Source organism: Rhinoraja longicauda, chromosome 7 (assembly GCF_053455715.1).
Source record: "Rhinoraja longicauda isolate Sanriku21f chromosome 7, sRhiLon1.1, whole genome shotgun sequence".
In the NCBI taxonomy this organism is placed as follows: Eukaryota; Metazoa; Chordata; class Chondrichthyes; order Rajiformes; family Arhynchobatidae; genus Rhinoraja; species Rhinoraja longicauda.
This window is the reverse complement of record NC_135959.1, coordinates 43,972,609-43,993,675: the sequence shown is the minus strand read 5'-3', so window position 1 is coordinate 43,993,675 and position 21,067 is coordinate 43,972,609. Positions and strand designations below refer to the sequence as shown.

The window sequence follows — 21,067 nt, the reverse complement described above, 5'->3', positions numbered from 1 at the left end:
AGCTATTGTGCCTCCTCTATTGGAGCAGAAGCCTTGTATGACCTTAGAGAATATTTGGCAAAGGGCCAGTCAACGCTAGTAGTCAAATGCTGACTTAAGATCAACACTAACTGCGCAAAACAGGTTTCCCTTGCGGTTTCAACACAAAGGTATTTTCAAAGTGCTGTTTGGTAGGGATTTTCTGGATTTAGAACGTAGAGCAGTTGTTTAGCTTGGTTGGTCAAAAATATGGCTGTATATGGAGCAGAATATCAAGGAACTTGAACAGGTAGTGTTCTGTTGTGCCTGATACGCCTGCCCTTCCAAGTGGTGAGATTTGGTGTATTCATGAGTTATTATTGCAAAAGCTCAATGAAATCCTGCAGTGTATGTAGATTTCGTGTTAGTTTTAGAGATAGAGCCCCTTTGGCCCACAAAGTCCATGCTGACCAACGATCACCAATCAATTTACAGTAGCCAATTAACCTACAAACCTGAACGTGGGAGGAAATCGGAGCACCCGTAGAAAGCCCAGGTGGTTACAGGGAGAACAAACAAACTCTACAGACAGCACCCCTAGTTGGGATCGAACTTCGGTGTCTGGCGCTATAAGGCAGCAACTCTGCTGCCGCGCCGCTCTGCTGCCGTAATTGTGGCACAGTGCATTGTATAATGGAGAAGATGAATATTTATGATGGTGTATTGGGTGCAAATCAGTAGCTTGAGTTTGAAGATGGGTCCTGAACCAAAATGTCACCTATCCATGTTCTCCAGAGATGCTACCGGAACCGTTGAGTTACTCCAGAACTTTGTGCCTTTCTATGTGCCTTATCTGCAGTTCCTTGCATCAAGCTGTCTGGTTGTTTGTTCGTGCGTGACATCAAGCTTCTTGTTGGATCTGCATTCATCCAAGCTGCTAGGGATGATTTCCTTTCACTCGTGCATTGAAGATGGTAGACAGAATCTGGGAAGTAAGGATATTAATCACTTGCCATGGTATACTCGTTCTTTGCCTATTATTTGCAGTCACCAATTGAGAATGCAATGGTGTTAAATGTCAAGTGGTGGTGATTTGGTGCTCTTTTGTTGATGATCAATGTCTGGCACTTGTGCTGTGCGAATATTACTAATCACTTCTCACCACGTGCTTGGTTGACAAGGTAATGTTGCACTTTGGAACCTGGATGAAATTGCAAGAAATGAAAGATACAGCAATGGAAACAGGCCCTTCGGCCTACCAAGTCCACACCGCCGATGAATAATCTGTTCACACTAGTTCTATGTTATCCCACTCCCTACACACTTGGGGCAATTTACAGAAGCCAATTAACCTATAAACTCACACGCCTTTGGGATCCAGGGGAAGGCAGTGGGGGTGGGGGGTGGCTGGGGGTTAAACCAGAGCACCCGAAGGAAACCCACAAGGTCAAGGCGAGAATGTGGAAACGCCATACAGACAGCACCCGAGGTTAGGATCAAACCCAAGTCCCTAGCAACAGCTCTACCAGCTACGCATTGTGCCGCCCAAATCAGACAAATTGTGAATGGAACTAAGTGCTTTTTAAAGATCAGGAAATATCTCAATTTCTGACATTTATGGAGAAATAATCATTGAAGCAGCCGAAGGTCTCTAAGTTTAGGACTTTCTAGTAACAGCTCCCTGAGACCCAGTTGATAGCCACGCCACATTGCCTTACACTAGGCTGAGTTCAGCAGTAGAGAGATTTCTCTCTCCGATTGCCATTGCCATTGATTCCAGGCATTGAAATCATACCTTAGCATACCAATGAAATCATTCCTTAGTGTTAAATCTGCCTTAGCTTCAAGGACTGTTAAATTAACTTTGTCTCTGATTTATTTGTTCTGTCTGAAATTTGATCGCAGCTGTACCGAATTTGGGATTTGAATCCAGCTTGCAGAACCCGAGCACCAGCAAGGCGGGTTATAGATCGATGTGTGCGGCTTGCTTAGAGTGAACCCATCCAATATGTCACCATGTTATAGGAAAGATGTTGCCAAGCTTGAAAGTGTTCAGAGAAGATTTCTCATGATGTTGCCAGGACTTGTGGGACTGAGCTATAGAGAGAGATTGAGCATGCTAGGGCTTTATTCATTAGAGTGCAGGAGGATGAGGGATGCTCTTAGGTGTACAAAATCACGAGATGAATAGATTGGGTAAAGGCACAGCCTTTTGCCTAGAGTAGGGAAATCAAGAACCAGAGGACATGGGTTAAAAATGAGGGGGGAAAGATGTAATGGGAACCTGGGATGTAACATTTTTACACAATGGGTGGTGGGTATATGGAACAAACTGCTGGAGGAGGTAGTTGAGGCAGGTGCTATCGCAATGTTTAAGAAACATTTAGATAGGTACATGGATAGGATAGGTTTTGAGGGAGATGGGCCAAAAGCAAACAGGTGAATTTGTGTAGATAGGGCATTTTGATTGGTGTGGGCAAGTTGGGCCGAAGGGCACGTTTCTACGTTCTATGACTCTGTAGCTGATGATCTTGAGTATGCTGTTATAGTGACAGTTGCCTCGATTAGATTTATCTTGCTTTTTGTGTGCAGGGCATACCTAGGCAGTTTTCTCTCCATCCAGTAGAGGCCAGCCTTGCAGCTGGACTGGATCAGCCTGGCATGAGATGTGGCTAGTTTTGGAATATAGTTGGACCTGGGTAACTGAATGGTGTGATAACCTTTTTTGCTGCATTCAGTGACATAATACATATCGTGCATGAAATGAATTAAATTGACTTAATTAGGCTGGCATGTAGAACTAATGCCTCACAGCTTCAGCCAATTCCAAAGACGTGCAGGTTGGTGGGTTAATTAGTTGCTGTGGAGATGAGTGGTAGAAGATAGACACAAAAAGCTGGAGTAACTCAGCGGGACAGGCAGCATCTCTGGAGAGAAGGAATGGGTGACGCTTCGGGTCAAGACCCTGCAGACCAGTGAGAATCTGGGAGAGTTGATGGGAATGTGAGAGAATAAAAGTGGGATTAATGGAGGATTAGTGTAAATGGGTGATTGATGGGTTGACACAAACTTGTGGGCTGTAGGGCTGTTTCCATGTTGGTCTCCCTAAAGAAAGATTAATTCCTGTGATGGTAAATTTCAGAGGATGAGGTCATGATGAATCATCGACAGAGCACTTCAAATAAAAGATTAGCAAAGACACTTCAACCCCTCTAGTTGAACCTTCCTCATACAGCAAACCCTCATGCACTGAAGAGGGATCCCGATCCATGTTCTCCGGAGAAGCTGCTTGACCCACTGAGTTACTTCAGCACTTTGTGTCGTCTTTTGTTGTATATTCTTTGTTTGTCATGGAGATGTGGCTGTGATGAAATTGGAGAAACACAGCAGGCTAGGCAGCATTTGCAGAGAGTTGACATTTTGACAGTTGGCTTGAGACCCTTCATTAGGACTGAAAGAGTAGAGGGGAAAATAGCCACAAGAAAGAGGAGAGTGGAAGGTCCATGAGCTGGATGTGAATGCCAGTAGAGTGAAAGGTTTAAAAACCCATGTAACTCTGTCCCTATTCTTTCTTGGGAGAGGCAGGATGAGAAAAGTACAGGAAATGTAGGAGATGAGGGTGGGAGAAAGCCACTTTTCTGAAAAATGTAGGACACTGAAATGAGTGTGGCGAAATGTAAGGAGCAAGGAATCTCCCCTCTACTCTTTCAGTCCAGATGAGGGATCCAAAACATCGACTGCTATTTTCCTCCACAGGTGCTGCCTGACCTGCTGAGCTCCTCCAGCAGTTTGCTTCATATTTCCAGCATTTTCAGTCTTTGTTATCGACTCCCAGCATCAGTTTTTTTTAATTTCGGGACAAAGCATTTTGTTTTGCCTGAGGTACCCACTCATAGTCATTTCTTGTAGATGAAAAAAAAGCCACTCTCTGTGAATTACTCCATCTACACCACGAGGCCTCAGAAAAGCAACCAGTAGAATCAAAGAGATGTCCCACCCCCTAACTCATGGTCATTTCTTAATTTCTTGTGGATGAAAAGAGATGCAGCCTAGTCCATCATAAAGACCACTTTCCGTGAATAGAAACATAGAAAATAGGTGCAGGAGGAGGCCATTCATTGAGCCAGCACCGCCATTCATTGTGATCATGGCTGATCATCCATTGACTCCATCCAATGGAGATACCAGATCATCCAATATACCTGAATATACCAGATCATCCAATGACTCCATCTGCAACACGATGCCATAGAAAAGCAGCCTGCATAATCAAAGAGATGTCCCACCCCAGTCTCCTCCATGCTTCTGTCCAGTGCAAGAAAAATAAACTTAAATGGAGCACCACCAGGCTCGGGAACAACTTCTTCCAGTGTTATCTGGCTTCTGAACAGTCCTACCATAAGCCAGGGTACTGCTTGATTCATCTTTACCCCATTGTGGACATCTCTGTAACTGGTGGACTGCAACATTATAAACTATATCCTGTATCTTCTGTATCTGTATCTTCACTTTTGCTCTACCTGTTGTACTTGAGTTTGACTTGATTGTATTTATGTATGGTATTATCTGATCTAATTAGATAGCATGCCAAACAAAGCTTTTCAATGTACCTCAGTACATGTGACAATAATAAATCTAACCTGTAAATTTCAATTTCACATCCAAGGTGAAAGGTGAGTGCTGTTTTTCTAGCTTCCATTAAATGTTGATGGAATAGTGTAGAATTTTAAAGATAGATGGCCTAATGACCAAACATGAGGTTGTCCAGTGGTTTTGCTCTAATACAAATATCCTGGATCGATTACATAACCAAGACTTTGACCTTACCTTGACATTCAGGAAGAAGGTCACACAAAAATCAGGAATCCTGGCTTTTTACCTGGTGCATGAAGGGGATTTGCAACACTTTGTGCTGATATGCGTGCAGAATGCTATGAGGTGGTTATGTATGTCCAATGAAAGGCACCATTTTGAAAGCACTATAATAAGTTCATAAGTTATAGGAGCAGAATTAGGCCATTTGGCCCATCAAATCTACTCTGCAATTCAATCATGGCTGATCTATCTATCTTTCCCTTTCAACCCCATTCACCTGCCTTCTCCCCGTTACCCCTGACACTTGTACTAATCAATAGTCTATTAATCTCTGCCTTAAAAATATCCATTGACTTGGCCTTCGCAGCCTTCTGCTTCTTGGCCATTAAAAAGGTTATTCCGGACTTGGTTCCAAGTGTTCTGGACTTGTGCCACAGTAAATTAGGGTACTGGTCGATTCACCTTTACCTCATTGTGAACATCTCTGGAACTGGTGCACTGCAACATTAAAAACTATATCCTATAGCTTGTATCTTCAACTTTTTTCTACCTGTTGTACTTGAGTTTGACTTGATTGTATTTATGCAAGGTATTATCCGATCTAATTGGATAGCATGTCAAACAAAGCTTTTCAGTGTACCTCAATACATGTGACAATACACAACTTATTTTTGCTTTCCTCTACTCCATTTATTTGTGCCACAGAGTAATTTCTCATTCAGTTGCCATATGTGAATCATGGCATTGAACTTATTCACCCCACTGTCTGCTGAGGCAATAGATTTCACAGAGTTACAAAAAAGGACAGGACCCCAGATGTCACCATATCAAGCTTTAAAGCAAGCACCACCAGACTCGGGTACACCTTATTTCCATCTGTATCAGGCTTCTAAAAGGTCCTTCCATAAGCTAGGGTACTGTCCAATTCACCTCTACCCCATTGTGGACATTGAACATTGTCTCTGGAACTATTGCACTACGATGCTGAGAACTTTATGCTGTCTCTTTCCTTTCCACTGCTGATTGCTCTGCCTATTTGTAGTTTAGTTCAGGGATACAGCTTGGACACGAGCCCTTTGGTCCACTGAATCAGCACCGACTAGCAATCCCCGCACAGTAAGACTTTCCTACACATACTGGGGTTTTTAAAAACATTTACACCAAGCCAAATAACCTACAAACTTGTACTTCTATGGGAGAAAACACCAAAGATCTTGGAGAAAGCCCACGCTGTCACGGGGGGAATGTACAAATTCTGTACAGACAGCACTCGTCGTCAGGATTAACCCGGGTCTCTAGTGCTGTAAGGCAGCAACTCTACTGCTGTGCCAGCATGCTACCCTTTGCCAGGTCTTTGGTGAAGTGATGAGCTGTCACAGTATGGCACTGATGCAAGTTTTTTTTCATTTGATTACTTCAACTGTAAATAGGAAATCCTGTGACAAGCTGCATTTCCTTGTTTGGTGCATATCCTCTCAACATGAATGTCTTGCGAAAGGGTAAATTAAGCTTAAAGAATATAATTAAAAATAATAAGTATTGTGCAATTCCATCTCTGTTTAATGGAACTGAATTAATGATGATTGATGATTTAACAGCTATAATTGGTTGCCTGTGCAATGTCTCCTATGCTGCATTGTGAGATTGTAGAGCAGGTGCCCAGTTACTTAAAACTTTATCTGCTGGGAAAAACATCATGGTGTTACCATTTGTTGCTCTTTGTCGTATTTGTTCAAAATTTACTTGATTTTGAAATTGTTTTAGAGGCAATATGCAGACATATCTACAAGTGATTTTGTTTTTCTGTTGAGCATTCAGCAGCAAGAATGGGGTTTTCAGCTGATTGTACGGATGAAAATCCTGGAAATGATATGGAACAATTATGGTGACATTCAAATCAGATGAATGTCATAATTAATCTCACAAGATAGTAAGGATAAATGTTTCTTGTTAAATCTTGCACACAAGGAATTAGTCCATCTCCCCAAACCATGTAAATTAAGTTATTTATTAATCCATCTCTGCCCATTTAGCAAATTCCTTCCTTAAATTTGTGGAATTCTCTGCCTCAGAAGGCAGTGGAGGCCAGTTAGACAATAGACAATAGACAATAGACAATAGGTGCAGGAGTAGGCCATTCAGCCCTTCGAGCCAGCACCGCCATTCAATGCGATCATGGCTGATCACTCTCAATCAGTACCCCGTTCCTGCCTTCTCCCCATACCCCCTCACTCCGCTATCCTTAAGAGCTCTATCCAGCTCTCTCTTGAAAGCATCCAACGAACTGGCCTCCACTGCCTTCTGAGGCAGAGAATTCCACACCTTCACCACCCTCTGACTGAAAAAGTTCTTCCTCATTTCCGTTCTAAATGGCCTACCCCTTATTCTCAAACTGTGGCCCCTTGTTCTGGACTCCCCCAACATTGGGAACATGTTATCTGCCTCTAATGTGTCCAATCCCCTAATTATCTTGTATGTTTCAATAAGATCCCCCCTCATCCTTCTAAATTCCAGTGTATACAAGCCCAATCGCTCCAGCCTTTCAACATACGACAGTCCCGCCATTCCGGGAATTAACCTAGTGAACCTACGCTGCACGCCCTCCATAGCAAGAATATCCTTCCTCAAATTTGGAGACCAAAACTGCACACAGTACTCCAGGTGCGGTCTCACCAGGGCCCGGTACAACTGTAGAAAGGACCTCTTTGCTCCTATACTCAACTCCTCTTGTTACGAAGGCCAACATTCCATTGGCTTTCTTCACTGCCTGCTGAACCTGCATGCTTCCTTTCATTGACTGATGCACTAGGACACCCAGATCTCGTTGAACTCCCCCTCCTCCTAACTTGACACCATTCAGATAATAATCTGCCTTTCTATTCTTACTTCCAAAGTGAATAACCTCACACTTATCTACATTAAACTGCATCTGCCATGTATCCGCCCACTCACACAACCTGTCCAAGTCACCCTGCAGCCTTATTGCATCTTCCTCACAATTCACACTACCCCCCAACTTAGTATCATCTGCAAATTTGCTAATGGTACTTTTAATCCCTTCGTCTAAGTCATTAATGTATATCGTAAATAGCTGGGGTCCCAGCACCGAACCTTGCGGTACCCCACTGGTCACTGCCTGCCATTCCGAAAGGGACCCATTTATCCCCACTCTTTGCTTTCTGTCTGTCAACCAATTTTCTATCCACGTCAGTACCCTACCCCCAATACCATGTGCCCTAATTTTGCCCACTAATCTCCTATGTGGGACCTTGTCGAAGGCTTTCTGAAAGTCGAGGTACACCACATCCACTGACTCTCCCTTGTCAATTTTCCTAGTTACATCCTCAAAAAATTCCAGTAGATTTGTCAAGCATGATTTCCCCTTCGTAAATCCATGCTGACTCGGAATGATCCCGTTACTGCTATCCAAATGCTCAGCAATTTCGTCTTTTATAATTGACTCCAGCATCTTCCCCACCACTGATGTCAGACTAACTGGTCTATAATTACCCGTTTTCTCTCTCCCTCCTTTCTTAAAAAGTGGGATAACATTTGCTATCCTCCAATCCACAGGAACTGATCCTGAATCTATAGAACATTGAAAAATGATCTCCAATGCTTCCACTATTTCTAGAGCCACCTCCTTAAGTACTCTGGGATGCAGACCATCAGGCCCTGGGGATTTATCAGCCTTCAGTCCCATCAGTCTCCCCAAAACCATTTCCTGCCTAATGTGGATTTCCTTCAGTTCCTCCATCACCCTAGGTTCTCCGGCCCCTAGAACATTTGGGAGATTGTGTGTATCTTCCTCAGTGAAGACAGATCCAAAGTAACGGTTTAACTCGTCTGCCATTTCTTTGTTCCCCATAATAAATTCCCCTGCTTCTGTCTTCAAGGGACCCACATTTGCCTTGACTATTTTTTTCCTCTTCACGTACCTAAAAAAACTTTTGCTATCCTCCTTTATATTATTGGCTAGTTTACCCTCGTACCTCATCTTTTCTCCCCGTATTGCCTTTTTAGTTAACTTTTGTTGCTCTTTAAAAGAGTCCCAATCCTCTGTCTTCCCACTCTTCTTTGCTATGTTATACTTCCTCTCCTTAATTTTTATGCTGTCCCTGACTTCCCTTGTCAGCCACAGGTGTCTCTTACTCCCCTTAGAGTCTTTCCACCTCTTTGGAATAAATTGATCCTGCAACCTCTGCATTATTCCCAGGAATACCTGCCATTGCTGTTCTACCGTCTTCCCTGCTAGGGCCTCCTTCCAATCAATTTTGGCCAGCTCCTGCCTCATGCCTCTGTAATCCCCTTTGCTATACTGTAATACCGACACTTCCGATTTTCCCTTCTGCCTTTCCATTTGCAGAGTAAAACTTATCATGTTGTGATCACTGCCTCCTAATGGCTCTTTTACCTCTAGACCCCTTATCAGATCAGGATCATTACACAACACTAAATCCAGAATTGCCTTCTCCCTGGTAGGCTCCAGTACAAGCTGTTCTAAGAATCCATCTCGAAGGCACTCTACAAACTCTCTTTCCTGGGGTCCATTTCCAACCTGATTTTCCCAGTCTACCTGCATGTTGAAATCTCCCATAACCACCGTAGCATTACATTTTTGACACGCCAATTTTATCTCCTGATTCAACTTGCACCCTATGTCGAGGCTACTGTTTGGGGGCCTATAGATAACTCCCATTAGGGTCTTTTTACCCTTACAATTTCTCATTTCTATCCATACTGATTCAACATCTCCTGATTCTATGTCACCCCTTGCAAGGGAATGAATATCATTCCTTACCATCAGAGCAACCCCACCCCCTCTGCCCACCTGTCTGTCTTTTCTATACGTTGTGTACCCCTGGATATTCAGTTCCCAGCCCTGGTCCTCTTGTAGCCATGTCTCAGTGATCCCTACAACATCATACTTGCCCATGACTAACTGAGCCTCAAGCTCATCCACTTTATTTTTTATACTACGCGCATTTAAGTACAACACTTTAACTTCTGTATTTACCTCCCCTCTCACATCGTTCACAATTGGCCCTGCCCTTAATTTCTTTTCCGCTCTAGAACTTCTGTTCCCATTCTTCCGAGAGTCTTTTGCAATATCTCCTGTATTCCCTTTTACCTCATCTTCATATTCACAATTTGTTAACCCCTCCCCCCCACTACTTAGTTTAAAGCCACAGGTGTCACACTAGCAAACCTGCCTGCCAGAATGTTTGTCCCCCTGCTGTTAAGATGCAACCCGTCCCTTTTGTACAAGTCACCCCTAGCCCAGAAGAGATCCCAGTGGTCCAGAAATCTAAATCCCTGCTCTCTGCACCAGTCCCTCAGCCATAAATTCATACCCTTTATCTCTCTGTTCCTGGCCTCACCAGCACGAGGTACCGGTAGCAGTCCAGAGATAACTACCTTCGACGTCCTACTTCTCAGTGTTTTTCCCAACTCTCTAAACTCCCGCTGTAGCACCTCCTTCCTCTTCCGCCCGACGTCATTCGTGCCCACGTGCACAACGACTTCAGGTTGATCGCCTTCCCTCACTAGGATTTTCTGAAGCCGGTCTGTAATGTGTTGAACCCTGGCACCAGGGAGGCAACAGACCATCCTCAAGTCCCTCCTGCTGCCACAGAATCTTCTGTCCGTCCCTCGGACTATGGAGTCACCGACCACTACGGCTCTTCCAGACTTCGGTCTCCCCTGTCGAGTATCCTTGCCAACAGGTCCGCCACTCGGACTGGAAACGTCTTCTGCCCCGACAGTTCCCAAGAGGGTATACCTATTTGCAATAGGCACAGCCACTGGGGTCTCCTGTAGTCCACGTCCACTCCCCCCTGAAACAGTCTCCCACCTTCGCTCGACCTGGACCCTTGGCGTGACAGCCTCACAATAGGTCCTGTCGAGGAAACTCTCGCATTCCCGGATGGCCCTGAGGTCATCCAACTGCCTCTCCAACTCCACCACACGTCCCTTCAGGAGCTGCATCTGGACACAGTTCTTGCAGGTGTAGCTCCCAGAAGCTCCAGCGACGTCCCTGTCTTCCCACATCCTGCAGGAAACACACCGCACCAACTTTTCCGCCATCACCTTGTGCCTATAACCAGCTCTGGCTTAAAACAATTGTATCCTCCTCACCTCAGCCTCCTCGCCGAAGACTCGCACTTTTCTCACTGGGCACTTTTCTCACTGGGCACTTTTCTCACTGGGCACTTTTCTCACTGGGCACTTTTCTCACTGGGCACTTTTCTCACTGGGCAATTTTCTCACTGGGCACTTTTCTCACTGGGCACTTTTCTCACTGGGCACTTTTCTCACTGGGCACTTTTCTCACTGGGCACTTTTCTCACTGGGCACTTTTCTCACTGGGCACTTTTCTCACTGGGCACTTTTCTCACTGGGCACTTTTCTCACTGGGCACTTTTCTCACTGGGCACTTCACTTCTCTCACTGGGCTGCACCTGAACAGGGCTGCACCCTTTTGCAAGTATTGCTTATATCACCAATTAAATTGCCTGATTGTCCAATTTACCTGACTTCTCACTTAAACTAGCACTTACTTTTCTTCTCTGCCAACGGGCGTCCTTGCTCTGCTCCCGGACTTTTCAAATTGACTACTAGCTTCCTTTTGGCGCTCTTTTTACACTGCCTGTTCAACTGTGATTAGCACTTACTTTACTGCTCAGCCAACGGGCGTCCTTGCTCTGCTCCCGGACTTTTCAAATTGACTACTAGCTTCCTTTTGGCGCTCTTTTTAAACTGTCTGTTCAACTGTGATTAGCACTTACTTTACTGCTCAGCCAACGGGCGTCCTTGCTCTGCTCCCGGACTTTTCAAATTGACTACTAGCTTCCTTTTGGCGCTCTTTTTAAACTGCCTGTTCAACTGTGATTAGCACTTACTTTACTGCTCAGCCAACGGGCGTCCTTGCTCTGCTCCCGGACTTTTCAGCTCTTAAGGATAGCGGAGTCAGGGGGTATGGGGAGAAGGCAGGGACGGGGTACTGATTGAGAATGATCAGCCATGATCACATTGAATGGTGGTGCTGGCTCGAAAGGCTGAATGGCCTACTCCTGCACCTATTGTCTATTAAATTGTGTAAAATGAATGAAGCTTAAATTAAGCTTAAATTAAGCAGCCAAGGCAAATTGCACTTTTATGGGAACTTTTAATATGTGTACTGATTGACTTTCCAGAGTGTGACCAGGAGTAGACACCTCTTTCAACTTTTTTAAAAATACAGGAGAAATAGAAAACAAAATGAAGCATTTATTTTGTAAAGCAGATCAGGGTTCAGGCATCATATCACTTCATTAGGAGTGTGATGCTAACGTAGACCATATGCATAACTATTTATTGTATGTGTACATACAAAGCAAAAATCCAGTACTTTTATGGAATAATTGCACCACTTAAACTGTTTTCTATTATGCCACAATTGGTTTATTTTTACATTAATACAGTGATGAATTAAATGGAGAACTGGACAACAGTAAATTAGTGATTTATAGATTTGCAAATATAGCAATAAATCAATGAGAGCAGAAGGATGCCAGGGTAGGAAGCATAAATTAATGAAAAAATATGAGACACACCAAACCATTAATAAGAATTTTGTTTTTAAACATAATAAGAAAAAAAGCATCTAACTTGGAAATCATGAAGTGAGAGGGCAGTTTTGCAAAATTGAGGTGCGTTCTCAGGGTATTTCGTGGCCAGAACCTATACAGCATTATAATCAGCAGTGATGGTTTAGTATTCACCTTTACAAACAAATGTTGATGGAAGTACGGGTCAGTGTGACAGGACGAAGGGTTCCTAATGTGTGCCACAGAAAGGATTTGATACAAAGTACATTAACTTGTGGGCCACCAGTATAATTTTTGCTGTACATTCATGGAAAAGGAGTACTGATTATAAGACACAGGAGCAGAATTAGGCCATTCGGGCCCAGCAAGTCAACTCCATCATTCAATCATAGCTGATGTATTTTCCCCTCTCAACACCATTCTCTTACCTTCTACCCGTAACCTTACTAATCAAGAACCTATTGAATAATTAAAAATACGCAATGACTTGGCCTCCACAGCCATTTGTGGTAAATACTTCCAAACGTCCTTTTATTCTGTGGCCGATCCCTCTGGTTCTAGACTCTCTCATTACTGGGAACATCTTTTCCATCTCAATTCAATCTAGGCCTCACATTGTCTAGTACTAGTTGCTATGCAGGTATTTATGATCTATTCATAATTGCTCTTTAAGGTTTTGGTGTGCAGTCTTCCCGAGTTACTGCAGCACTTGTATGAAGATACTTACAAGATGCTATTATTATACACACCCAGTAGACATTGCTGCAAGACTAGCTTTCATAGTTCCAGCAGTAACGGTGAACTGATGGTGTTGTGCTTCTGTAAAGATCATGTTCAACTTGGAGAGAAACACGTATCTGGTGATATTCCCATCGGAATCGATCTATGTTGCACAGCTCATTAACTCGGGAGATGCTATCATTGCTGCTTGACGTTGGTGGGGTGTGCATTGTGGATGCTGCACACTAAATGAAGTGACTGAATAAATTCCAGTTGTATAAGAACTTGACTTTCATGTCTTTTCATGGCAAATGTTTCATACTGCTAAATTATGCAATCAATTTAAGGCTGCAATTGCTAGATGGTTTTGGGCTGCCATGGAACAGTTAAGAGGTTTCTATCATTTTATAGCTCTTTATATCTATAACAAAGAATGTCCCTGGTGTGAAGGTAAGAATTTAACTATTAAAATATGTATTAAAAATTATTGTTTCCTCATTAAGAAACTTCCTTTGAATAAATCTACTGTGGAATTTTCCAAAATCTGAGACCTGACATTATTTATCAGTTTCTTGGTCCTTGTTGAGTTTGTTTACCTAATTCCCATTCTTGTGTAGGAAAATTCTTGGTGCATTTACATTTTAGAGGTTTTGCCGAAAATTTAAATAGTTGCTTGAGTAAAAATGTAGCATGTAATATATCAATAATTGCTCGGAAATATAAAGGGAATTGATAGGGCTTTTAACCAGGCCTGGGGAATTAGGAGCCAGAGGCCATAGGTTTAAGGTTCGATGGGAAATATTTAATAGGAACCAGGGGCGCAACTTTTTCACTGAGTGTATGGAATTAGTTGCCAGAGGAGGTAGTTGAGGCAGGTACAATAACAACACTTTAAATACGCTTGGACTGGGTACAAGATTAGGAAAGGTTTAAAGGGATATGGACTAATACAGGCACCTTGAATGAGGCACCTTGGACAAGTTGGGCCAAAGGTTTTATTTCTGTGCTGTATGTCTCTAATAATATGGTGCAATTGTATTTTTTACGAAGAGAGAGAAACAATTTTTGAACAGAAATTTTATCATCTGTCCAGAAAGAAACAAAGTTATTTGCTGTGCAACGATAGTCAGAATTTTTCATCTTTACTTCCATTTTCAGCATTTGCAATATTTTGCTTTATGCAAGGAGTAAGTCAAAGAGCTGAAACATGCTTCCTCCAATACTTATGCTGATTAGGTCCATTAAGGTAATTGCATTGGAATGCTAACGTTGGTTAATTTTATTAGAATGCTAACGTTGGTTAATTTTATTAGAATGCTAACAATGTTAGTTCATAAGTTATAGGAGCAGAATTAGGCCATTTGGCCCATCAAGTCTACTCCACCATTCAATCATAGATGATATGTCCATCCTGGAACCATTCTCCTGCCTTCTCCCCATAACCCCTGATATCCGTACTTATCAAGAATCTTTAAATCTCTGCCTTAATTGACTTAATAATAATAATAATAATGCATTACATTTATATAGCGTTTTTCATACACTCAAAGACGCTTTACAGGGATTTTAAGAACATAGGGAAGTGAATAAATAGATAAATAAGTAAACGAACAGAGAAAGGAGACAGAAGGTGAGGTGACCTTCAGTGGTTGAAGGCAGTACTGAACAGGTGAGACTTCAGTGATGTTTTGAATGTGGTGAGTGAGGAGGAGTCTCTGACGGTTTGGGGTAGTGAGTTCCATAGGGTGGGAGCAGCGATGGAGAAAGCCCTGTCCCCCCAGGATCTGAGTTTGATCCGGATGGGGGGGGATAGGAGATTGGCAGCAGCAGAGCGGAGGGTGCAGGTGGGAGTGTGCCTGTGGAGGAGGTTAGTCAGGTAGGATGGGGCCAGGTTATGGAGGGCTTTGTAGGTCATGAGGAGGATTTTGTACTGGATTCTCTGGGGGATGGGGAGCCAGTGGAGTTTATAAAGGACGGGGGTGATATGGTCACGGATCGGGGTGTGGGTGAGTAGACGGGCAACGGAGTTTTGAATGTATTGAAGTTTACTGATGATTTTTGAGGGTGCGCCATAGAGGAGGCTGTTGCAGTAGTCCAGACTGGAGGTGATGAAGGCGTGGATGAGGGTTTCTGCAGCTGTGGAGGAGAGGGATGGACGGAGACGGGCAATGTTTTTGAGGTGGAAGAAGGCTGTTTTTGTGATGTGTTTGTTTTCCATACCCTTCTGTGGCAATGAATTCCACAGATTCTTGGTTAGTTGAATAAATTAACAGTTTTGCAGCAAATTTGGCAAAAGGATCATTGGCCAAAATGGCAGCATAATGTTGTTGGATTCTAAAACATGTTGTTCCCTTCCAACATGAATGAATTGGATACTTTTTTTTACATTAAAGTGGACTATCCCGGTAGGCTACAAGACCTGGTATCTTTAAGTACAGGTATTCATTTCTGGCGATGCACTCAATTGGTTTGGGTTTCTACTTACCAGCAACTCTGACGTTCTGCCCTCGTGACGGTGATTTAAATTTTGTAAATGCCAGGAAATAAAGAAAATATATTATTCTGTGGAAGAGGGCAGGCTGGAAAAATAGAAAGAGGTTTCCATCATGGAAAATTAATGCAAATAGTTATTTATACATATATTTGACCGAATTCATTAATTGAAAGATACAGCATGTAAACAGTCCCTTTGGCTCACTGAGTTCACACTAGTTCTACACTACCTGGCTAGTTCTACATTATCTCGCTTTCTTATCCACCCCCTACACACCAGGGGCTATTTACTGAGGCCAATTAATCAACAAACCCGCATGTCTTTGGAATGTGGGAGGAAACTGGAGCACCCAGAGAAAACCCATGTGGTCACAGGGAGAACCTGCAAAATTCACGCAAGAAGCACTCATGGTCAGGATCGATCCTGAGTCTCTAACTAGCAGTGAGGCAACAATTCTACATACTGCCTACACTGAACAATGATAACTGTAATCTGTTGGAAATGTAATCATTTTTAATGAGTCTTGAACTCTTCCTCCTTTACTCGATGCTGATACATTTTTTGTGACTTTTGACTTGGTATTTATTATAACGTCAAATATATTAAATTACTCTTTGACTTTGGCTGGTAGTGGTAGCATGTAAGTATGAGAAATGTAATTTGGACAACCATTTGCGGACATGAAGGTCTTGAACTTCCTGAGGAATGTGTGGTACTGTTATTACTGTATCCTGAGCTAATGCAATAGGCCTGTAAGAAGAGCAGCAGCAAACATCTCTCAGGAAGTTCAGGACTATCGTGTTCACAAGTGGTCACCCAGGTTCAAAATTTCTTAAGTTCTAAGGTGCAGTATCAAATTCCTATTATTAAGACCTGAGTGAAATTTAGCTGTCTGTTGCACCGTAAAATTGCAACTGCAGAGAATTGTGGATGCAGCCCAGACCATCATACAAACCAACCTCCCTTCCATTGACTCCATCTGTACACACTGCCTCAGCAAGGTCACCAGCATAATCAAGGACGAGCACCACCCCTCCCCCCCCCCCCCCCCCCCCCCCCATCCCCTTCACTCTCTCTTCTCCCCTCTCCAATCAGGCAAGAGGTACAGAAATATGAAATCGAACACCTCCGGATTCGGGGACAGTTTCTTTCCAACTGTTATCAGGCAACTGAACCATCCTATCAACAACTAGAGAGCAGTCCTGAGCTAATATCTACCTCTCTGGAGACCCTCGGACTATCTTTAATCGGACTTTACTGGACTTTATCTTGCATTAAACGTTATTCCCTATGTTGCCAGGAGTCGCCACAATATCATCTATCTACACTGGAAATCGCGATTGTAATCATGCATAGTCTTTCCACTGACTGGTTAGCATGCAACAAAAGCTTTTCACTGTACCTCGGTACATGTGACAGTAATCTAAACTAAAACGTATGAATTCTTCTGGAAAATATTTAACCACCTTTATCCAAACCTGAAAATCGATAAATATTTAGCACAACATGTCATATCTTTTACAGGTAAACGTAAAGCTGGCAGACATTAGTCATGTACCAATAATTGTGTGTTACCTGATGAAACTCAGCACTGTGTGATTTTTTTCTTTTCTTTCATCTACTTGTGGTTTCAGTATACCAAATCATTTTGAGCTAATCTGCCCACTTTATTGTTACAATGTGAACTCCTTCATTCCAAATCTGAAAACATGTCAAGGAAAGAGATCTGGTGAGATGTTAAGTCCCACCCTTGGTGCTCCATTTCCCCGGTGTGGGACGAATAAAGGAATATATTAGTAATTCTTTAAGGATAATAAATTAGGTTAGCAAAACTAAGGTTGCCATGTGAATGGAGAAATTTGCCATTGCAGTATTGCATGTACTCAATATTGCCAGCTTCATTTCATAGCAAAGGGTGAAATTCAGACAAATATGATTCAAAATTAAATCAGCTGTCATTTTGCATGTCACTTTCCTAAAATTATGTTTGGGGAAAATAGAGCAGCACAGTAGCGCAGCAGTAGAGATGTTGCCTTACAGTGCCAGAGACCCAGGTTCGATCCTGATGATGGTTACTGTCTGTACGGAGTTTGTACGTTCTCCCTGTGACGGTGTGGTTTTTCTCCAGGTGCTCTGGTTTTCCCCCCACACTCGAAATACGTGCAGGTTTGTAGGTGAATTGGCTTTGGTAAAAATTTGTAAATTGTCCCTAGTGTGTAGGATAGCATTAGTGTACTGGGTGTTTGCTGGTCGGTACGGACTCAGTGGGCCGCAGGGTCTATTTCCGCGTTGTATATCTAAAGTCTAAAGCAAAGTAAATTGTAGCTTCCCAATTCGATAAAATGACTTTTAATAAAGGATTTTTCAACTTCTTGCCAACAAACCCCTTTCTGCAATAATTTTTTTAATTATTTATGTTTTGTATAGGAAAGATGACAAAGACTACGCATTAAAACAAATAGAGGGTACTGGAATTTCTATGTCTGCTTGCAGAGAAATAGCAGTAAGTAAACACTAGTTTTTATGTTCTAAATGGAAAGTTGTGGCAGAATATTATGTATAACCCTGAATATTCAGTTCTCAGTCCTGATCCTTCTGCAGCCATGTCTCTAATCCCCACAATGCCTTATCTACCAATCTCTAACTGAGTCTCAAGTTCATCCACTTTACTTCTAGTGTTGTGTTTGGTAGTGTTCCAGGCACCCTTACCACTCATGACACCCCCTCAATATGCTGCAAGCTTTCTGATGAATGTGGCACTATAGACTGGATGAACCATTTTGCTTGATCTTGATATACCTTTTTGCCATTGTTGACTACCAATAATGAAGCTTGAACAATGCATAAATGGAAATATAAAAATCTAATTTGCCTGTGAACAAAGTAATTGTTTTAAACAAATAAGTTGTAATTCATGTAGCACCGTAATGTTTTCTAGTGCATATTAAAGCTACTTTTGAGGGGGATTCATTGTTTAATAAGTAGGCCTGGACCGAGTGAATGTGGAGAGAATGTGGAGATAGTGGAAGTGTCTAGGACCAGATGCCATAGCCTCAGAATAAAAGGACGTACCTTCAGAAAGGAGATGAGTCATTTCTTTAGTCAGAAGGTGATGAATCTATAGAATTCATTGCCAAACATGGTGTGTGGAGGCTGTCAATGGATATTGTTACAATGGAGATTGACATAGTCTTGATTAGTACAGGTGTCGGGTTAGATCAGCCATGATTGAATGGTGGAGTAGACATGAGGGGGATTCTGTCTACTCAGACAGAAGTAGACTGTCTGCTCCTTTCACTTGTGAAATAATGCATTGTAGCCAGCCATAGCAAGGACCCAACAGCAGTTGTTTATGTTGCTGATATTCATTGGAGGATGGGTCACTGGGACAATTCCTATACCTTGTTAAATCATACCATAAAACTATTTGCATCTTAACAACAGGCAAGTCTTCGATTTGATGCTTTTTGAAAAACATGGTACTTCACAAAATGCAGAGCCACTTGGAATTGAGAGAAGGATCAGAAGGCAGATGCACCAAAACTGGTCATAAAGTGGGCAGAGGTAGGTCCCATGAAGCCCAGGGCACACTGTGAATGCCTGAATACCTTCAGTTCCTAATGGAAACAGCAGATCACCTCATGGCACAATTTTAAATCTTGAATTTAAGACTGATAATTTTCTATTTTCACTGCTAAGGGCTGTTTTTTTTAAATGTTTGCGTCTCTGCAGTTAGACTGAGGTAAAAAAGGAGAAAAAAAGAAAGATTGTTTGAATAGGATAGTTCACAACCTTAAGTGATTAAATGCTCAGTTGGAATGTAGGAAACATGCCAACATATAAAACAAAGTGCTGGGAAACCTCGGGTCAGGCTACATGTGAAGAGGGAAACAGAACTATATATGTGGGCAGACAAGATTTTTACTTTTCTCTTTGCTGACACTGCCCAAATTGCTCCATTTTTCCAGCAGTTTGTTTCTACTTCATATTTCTAGCATCCATAGTATTTTGCCTTTGTATTAATGTACCAGCTATTTGTACATGGCATCGTCCCAAAAACTGTGATGTGATAATCGACAGATAATGATGTTGGTTGTGGGTTAATTATTGCCCTGGACACAAGGGGCTTGTTCTTCAAATGAAATTTCTAATGGCATTGTACTTAAGGAAGGAATAGACTGAGGTCTCTAGTGTGAGTGTTTTCTTTCCATTTGAGGGATATGGACTTTGCAGGCTGAGCTAGCATTTAGTGTGTGCAGCAGTAGAGTTGCTGCTTTAAAGCGCCAGAGACCCGGGTCCAATTAACCCGAGGCAAATTAACTTACAAACCCGCATGTCTTTGGTATGTGGGAAGAAACGGAGCACCCGGAGAAAACCTGCACGGTCACAGTGAGAGAGTGCAAACTGCACGCAGACGACACCCGAGATCAGGATTGGGCTCGGGTTCCCGGCGCTGTGAGGCAGCCACTCTATCACCTGCATCACTGCCGCACTGTAAAGTTGATTATGTGTGGTTGGTTAATAAAAGAGCTAATCATATTTTTAAAAGTTATAAAATGTCTAAGTCAGTTAAAACTAATGTTTCCCATTTTATTCTCACAGTTACTGCGGGAATTGAAACATCCGAATGTCATTGCTCTGCAGAAAGTATTTTTGTCACATGCAGACAGGAAAGTGTGGCTTTTATTTGACTACGCTGAACATGATCTCTGGGTAAGGTCTACCGTCTTGGTCTGAAATGTGCTTACTCTAACATTGCATTATTCTATTGTTTATAATTTATTTTACTTACTAATTTAATTTGATGTATTTTTGCAGTAGCAATGATTTACAAACGATGTCCAATAGATCTTTCAAAATTGATATCAAACGTAGAATCACAAGTTAAGCTAATGTACATGATTTGAATAGCTGAAACGTTATCTGAATTATTAAATTACAAGGCACAGCATGGAGACAGGCCCTTTGACCCACTGAGTCGGTGCTGACCATCGATCACCTGTTCACACTCATCCACTCCCTAAACACAAGGGGCAATTTACAGAGGTCAATTAACCTACAAAGCCTTGGGGTTGTGGGAGGAAACAGGAGCACCCGGAAGAAATTTACACTGTCAGAAGGAGAATGTGTAAACTCCACATTGACAACACCCGAGGTCAGGTTCTAACCTGGGTCTCTGGAACTGTGAGGCAGCAGCTCTACCAGCTGCGCTAAGTTTTGCACAATTTTTCAGAATGTCATGAATGGTAATTAATAAAGCATGAAAATAAAATTTGCTTGGCAAGAAACATCTTTTGCTTTTATCTGTCTTTATTTTATCTGCCCATTTATACTTTTATAATGAGTAGAAAATGTGAATATTTTCACTGTTTGTAAGTAAAACATTCTCAATTTCTACTATTCTTAATCAACAATGAGTTGCATAAGAATTTGTTTAATAAATGCTAGTCAGAGGGTAGTCATAAAGTCAAATTGCATGGGAACAGGCCCA

At 42.3% G+C, this 21,067-nt stretch overlaps 1 protein-coding gene across 3 annotated transcripts in view; it reads left to right on the top strand.

Moving 5' to 3' along the window:
* cdk8 (cyclin dependent kinase 8) overlaps positions 1 to 21,067 on the top strand; it is an 84,851-nt gene that overhangs the window by 10,243 nt on the left and 53,541 nt on the right. For all 3 annotated transcript variants that reach the window (XM_078403058.1, XM_078403057.1, XM_078403059.1), the window contains exons 2-3: positions 18,004 to 18,079; positions 20,179 to 20,289. In XM_078403058.1, the coding sequence (XP_078259184.1) occupies positions 18,004 to 18,079; positions 20,179 to 20,289 (187 nt within the window). The remainder of the gene's footprint in view (positions 1 to 18,003; positions 18,080 to 20,178; positions 20,290 to 21,067) is intronic.